Here is a 5545-nt window from a genome sequence, read left to right on the forward strand (position 1 = left end):
TAGCCCAGTGCCTGCTCGTGGTGAGGGATCTGGGGGCATTAGCTATCGTAAGGTGCAGGGTTGCTGGCTCATTCTCTGCCTTCGTTCCCCCAGATGTGCTGGATGGTCCCAAAGACCCCTTGCCAAGGTGATTTTTGTGTGTGTGTCTTTTTTTGCCATTTCTTGGGCCGCTCCCTGGGGCATATGGAGGTTCCCAGGCTAGGGGTCTAATCGGAGCTGTAGCTGCCGGCCTACACCACAGCTCACGGCAACCCTGGATCCTTAACCCACTGAGCAAGGCCAGGGATTGAACCCGCAACCTCATGGTTCCTAGTCGGATTCGTTAACCACTGCGCCATGACGGGAACTTCGCCACTGTGATTTTATCTGATGGCCTTGGAGCCATTTTTTTTTTCTCAGCCTAAACCCTTTCAAGGTCATTGATTCTACAGGACCAAGCAAAGTGTGTCATGATGGCAGGGAGCCTGGAGGAGAAGAAATACGAAGGATGATGAACCTTCCATGTGGAACTTTTAGAACTAGGAAGAAGCGGGGCAGAGGGCTGCGGTGACCTCGCATACCTGGTGGCTGCTTTGCAGCCACCCGTCCTTGGCAAGACTCCCTGGCTTACTGGTGCAGCTCTGTCCTCGTCCTAACATTGGGTGGGGCCAGGAGCCTGTGCGAGGGAGTTCTCTAAGTGGAGAGGTGAAACAGAATTCAGTTGTCAAAGGACAGTCTCAAGTTGAACACTGTTTTCCTCTGAATCATCCCTTTTGTGAAGGATTAAAAAAAAAAAAAAAGCCCCCCCCCACCCCAAAGACACAACCCACCCTGGAAAGTAGAGGTCGCTTGGCTTGTGGGAAACAGACATGCACTTGGCACTAGTCAGAGGGTGGGGAAGGGAGGAGGGAAGATGTCCAACCCCCTGGATGATGTTTAAAAGGCATCCACTCTGGGGGTAGAGCCACAGTCCTCGGCCAGGCTAAGCCAAGCTCCTGCTGCACCTGCTCTCTGCCCATCTTGCTCCCACCATGAGCTGTCGCCTGCAGAGTTCCTCCGCCAGCTATGGAGGTGGCTTCGGGGGTGGCTCCTGCCAGCTGGGGGGAGGCCGCAGCATCTCGACCTGCTCATCCCGCTTTGTCTCTGGGGGATCCACCGGGGGCTACGGGGGCGGTGTGAGCTGCGGCTTCGGTGGCGGGGCTGGTAGTGGTTTTGGAGCTGGCTTTGGAGGCGGCTTTGGAGGTGGCTTTGGAGGTGGCTTCGGAGGTGGTGTCGCTGGGGGTTTTGGCTTCGGGGACTTCGGGGGTGGCGATGGCGGCCTCCTTGCTGGCAACGAGAAGATCACCATGCAGAACCTCAACGACCGCCTGGCCTCCTACCTGGACAAGGTGCGCGCCCTGGAGGAGGCCAACACTGACCTGGAGGTGAAGATCCGTGACTGGTACCAGAAGCAGAGCCCCAGCAGCCCGGAGCGCGACTACAGCCCCTACTTCAAGACCATCGAGGAGCTCCGGGACAAGGTGAGCCCTCGCAGGCTGAGGAGGCTTCCTCTGTGCAGGGCAGAGCCAGAAAGACCAGGGAAAGCAGTTCCCCGAGGGGACCCGAAGATGCAGGGTGGCCCCTCCCTGTGGCGAAAAATCTAGTCTTTTACTTCTTACCAAGCCTCTCTCCTGAGGGACTTTCTCATTCGATGTTCCCAAATGTGTTTTCTCCCATGATTCCTTTTTATTGTTCTTCTGCACGCCCAGATTTTTTTTTTTAAAACTGCTTTCCGAACAGTTATGTCATTAGTGACTTCAGTGCTATAATCCTAAACCACTGGGTTATTTGGAATCCATGACAGTTTAAAAAGCCACTCAGGATGACAAAAATCAGCAGAGAAAAGGGTACATGTGCATTCATTAGTCCGGGAACACTAGTTGGCAGGAGGCCCCTTTAAACGGTGTTCTCAATGGGCCGCGACCAGGTGGGGAAGACGCAGGCAGAGGCTTAGGCAGTGCCAAGCTTCGATTCTCTCTGTTGAGGCCTGTCCATCACGCTGTGATGCCAACTTGTTGGAACAGAAGTCCACCTGCCAGGGCTGAGTCCCAGCTCCGTGGGGTGGGTTTTAAATGCTCTGGAACACAGATGTTTTGACAGGAAATTCACATGGTTGGGGGTATTTGTTGGAATTCCTCTCTGCTCCGGGGGGGGAGGCCAAGCTCCTGTGAAGTTACTGTGAACTGTGGGGAGAGCCGAGCTGATTTTCTCCTGATCTGAAGGAGAAGGGAGGCTCTCAAGACAGCAGCCTCGAGAGGAAGCTCGTCTGAGGCTGCGGGGAGGGGACTAACCACCCATGTCCCTTTGGGGTTGCTCCCCACGACAGTCGGGTCTTCCCACCATGAGCCCCTGTACAGTGCTAGCCGGACGGAACAAACCAGAGGCACCCGCCCTGTCCCTCACTTTACAGAAGAGGAACTGGGGCCCAGAGATAACTGCCTTGTCCCAGCTCAAAGGGGCAGCGAAGAGGCAGAGTCTGACAGCCTCCTGTCCTGCCCACGTTTCTCGGTCCCCGCCCCAAGCGCGTGGACCCTCCAGCGGTGCCCTTCTGTATTTTGCAGATCCAGGCGGCCAACATCGAAAACAACCGGGTTGTTCTGGAAATTGACAACGCCAGGCTGGCTGCGGATGACTTCAGGCTCAAGTGAGTTTCTTTCCCTTTCCTCGTAGCTCCTGTTTTCTTTTATTTCATTCATTTATTTTGTTGCTGATGGGATGTCTTTTATTTTATTTTTGACTGTTTTAAATGAAAAAAACATCGAGTTGACTTACAGCGCAGCAGCTCTTGTTTGAGACAAGTGCTCCTCTGAACAATGAAACCAGAGCATCCCAGGACTGCAGGTCCTGGGGAAGCAGCAGAGTCCTTGCAGGGCTAGGGGAGGGTCTAAGGCCATTTCCAATGTTGTTTCTTTCAATGGAAAAAACCCTTTAGGTATGAGAACGAGCTGACCCTGCGCCAGAGCGTGGAGGCCGACATCAACGGCCTGCGCAGGGTGCTGGACGAGCTGACCTTGACCAAGACCGACCTGGAGATGCAGATCGAGAGCCTGAACGAGGAGCTGGCCTACCTGAAGAAGAACCACGAGGAGGTGAGGGAGGAGGGGGAGGCGAGCATGGGGAGGCCGGCTCAGCCCTCCACCCTGGCACCTGGAAGCACTTTCTGGAACATGCCAGCCGCATTCAGCGTGGAGGAGAGGGGGGGAGCGTCACACAGCTTTCTTTCTCATCCCCACAGGAGATGAAGGAGTTCAGCAACCGGGTGGTCGGCCAGGTCAACGTGGAGATGGACGCCACTCCCGGCGTGGATCTGACCCGCGTGCTGGCGGAGATGAGGGAGCAGTATGAGGCCATGGCTGAGAAGAACCGCCGGGACGCCGAGGAATGGTTCAACAAAAAGGTCCTTGGCCCTCTCAGCCCGCTGAGCCGGGGGGTGCCAGGGCCTTCCTGCCGGGCTCCTCCGTCACCTCTGTCTTGCTTGCCTTCCAGATCGAGGAGCTGAACAAGGAGGTGATTTCCAGCACGGCCCTGATCCAGACCAGCAAGACGGAGATCACAGAGCTCAGGCGAACCCTCCAGGGCCTGGAGATCGAGCTGCAGTCCCAGCTCAGCACGGTACCCCTGTCGTCCCCTGCTCAGCGGCCGCCCCCTCTAGGCCTCCCCCTGGCCTGGCCCCGCCCCCCTCAGACCTCCTCCTCTGCTGCCCCACCAGAAAGCGGGACTGGAGAACTCGCTGGCGGAGACGGAGTGTCGCTACGCCCTGCAGCTGCAGCAGATCCAGGGCCTCATCGGCAGCATCGAGACCCAGCTGAGCGAGCTCCGCAGTGAGATGGAGTGCCAGAACCAGGAGTACAAGATGCTCCTGGACATTAAGACGCGGCTGGAGCAGGAGATCGCCACCTACCGCAGCCTGCTGGAGGGCCAGGACGCCAAGTAGGTCACGTGGAGGAGAGTGACGGCAGGACCTCAGAAGGCAGAGAGGGCAGGGCCTTGGGGCTCAGGCCTTGAAGTCTGGGAGGGGAGAGCACCTGTGGGCACTTCAACAGCCTGGACGGAGACCCAGGACCAGAGCTCCCTCCTTGTCCGCTGGAGTCAGACTGTGGGGACATTGCCTTTCATTGCTGATTTGGGCTTCCGGATTAGACGGGCAGGACTGGGGGCCTTGGGGGAAAGATCTCATATTGGGAAAGGATTAGCTTGGATTCAGGTCAGCCCAACAAAGCTGAGATTTAGCTGCCTTCAGACTACGGGCAGGGACCAGGCCATCCTTATGGGCCTAGGGGAGGGGGCCCAGTGAACCAGAAGGTGGGTAAAACGTCTAGCAAACGCCCTATGACATCTTCTCCTGAGGCTTTGCAGACAGATAGATGGACAGGCATCTGAGGTTGCTGCGCCGTGGGCTCGGGACACAGCTGGGATAAGAGTCTAACCTGGCGGGAGGCAGGGGCCTGTCCAACTAGGGATCTGAGTTGCTCCCTCAGAGGACAGTAAGCAACCGTTCTTGGTTGCCTTCTGCTCACGGCTGCCTCTCTCCTCTCTCCCAGGCTGCCCGGCTTCGCCACAGGAGGTAAGGAAGGAACTCAGTGGAAGAGAGAGGCAGGCTCAGGTCCTGCCCTGCCCCCCCGGGGGTGGGGGTGGGGTGGGTGGGGTGGGGGGGGCCAGTGCTGGGCTCCCCAGTGTAGGGAGGGAGGGGGCCGGGGCAGAAGGGGTCCTTCGCTGCTCTGCTGTCCCTTCAAAAGGGATGGCTGCGCCCCACAGACCCCCAGGGCTGTCGTGGAGAGAGCCCCCATCAAGTAACCCCTCACCTGACCCATCGGAGGTTTGGGGCCCTCCTGGGGGCCTGACCTGGCCTCACATGGGTCTTCTCCAGCAGCCTGAATGTCTTTTGCCCCCTCCGTTTCCCAGGAAACGTCAGCCACAGCGCCATCATCACCGCTAGCACCTCCAGTAGCGGTAGCAGCAATGGCCCCACACGCCGCACTTTAGAAAGCAGCAGGCCTTAAATCGGCCAGGCAGCCCCTCCCTCTGTCTTCAGCGCCCCACGAAAGAGGAGAGAGCTGACAGTCCTCCCCAGGGCGGGTGCACCCTGCCCTTCTTCGCAGAGTCTGCTTCCTCTTCTCCCTGACCTGGCTCCTTTGGTTTCTCAGCTTCTCTACTAGAAAGGAAAGATCATTCAATAAAGTTTCCTGCCTTTTGCAAACACATTTTTGACTCTGGTCTGGTTTCTGAGGGTGGTACCTGCCAAAGCCCTGATGGGGGCTGTGGGTGAGTGGGTGCGGCTGGGCGGAGAGGCTCCCCCAACGGGGCCGACGGGGCCCGGCCCAGAGAGCTCCCAGATGGGAAGGGCCCACCATCAGCCACGGGTGTAATAATGACAAACACTGGGGACACAGGTGGCTCACGGAGAATGGCACCCAGCAAACATGGACAATCGGGGCCAGTTCAGCACCCTAGAGGGTGCCGAGTAGTAAGGCAGCAACGGGGTTCCAGTAGAGTCAGGTGACGGGGTGATGCGAGGAAGAGGTGCAGA

The 5545-nt window shown here is 57.9% G+C and overlaps 1 protein-coding gene across 1 annotated transcript; it reads left to right on the forward strand.

The window, feature by feature from the left end:
- The first annotated feature begins 933 nt into the window (after positions 1–933).
- Positions 934–5219, forward strand: LOC125115293 (keratin, type I cytoskeletal 13-like). Its single transcript, XM_047759344.1, has 8 exons — positions 934–1499; positions 2580–2662; positions 2951–3107; positions 3254–3415; positions 3505–3630; positions 3728–3948; positions 4560–4582; positions 4921–5219. Exons 1-8 carry the CDS (start codon positions 1011–1013, stop codon positions 5016–5018), a joined length of 1359 nt encoding a protein of 452 aa, XP_047615300.1. The 5' UTR covers positions 934–1010; the 3' UTR covers positions 5019–5219.
- Positions 5220–5545: the final 326 nt, after the last annotated feature.

Source organism: Phacochoerus africanus, chromosome 14 (genome assembly GCF_016906955.1).
Source record: "Phacochoerus africanus isolate WHEZ1 chromosome 14, ROS_Pafr_v1, whole genome shotgun sequence".
In the NCBI taxonomy this organism is placed as follows: domain Eukaryota; kingdom Metazoa; phylum Chordata; class Mammalia; order Artiodactyla; family Suidae; genus Phacochoerus; species Phacochoerus africanus.

Coding starts and splice junctions, on each gene's coding strand:
- LOC125115293 (XM_047759344.1), top strand. CDS start 1,011: ATGAGCTGTCGCCTGCAGAGTTCCTCCGCCAGCTATGGAGGTGGCTTC. Junction 1,500..2,579: donor TCGAGGAGCTCCGGGACAAG/GTGAGCCCTCGC, acceptor TGTATTTTGCAG/ATCCAGGCGGCCAACATCGA. Junction 3,108..3,253: donor TGAAGAAGAACCACGAGGAG/GTGAGGGAGGAG, acceptor TCATCCCCACAG/GAGATGAAGGAGTTCAGCAA.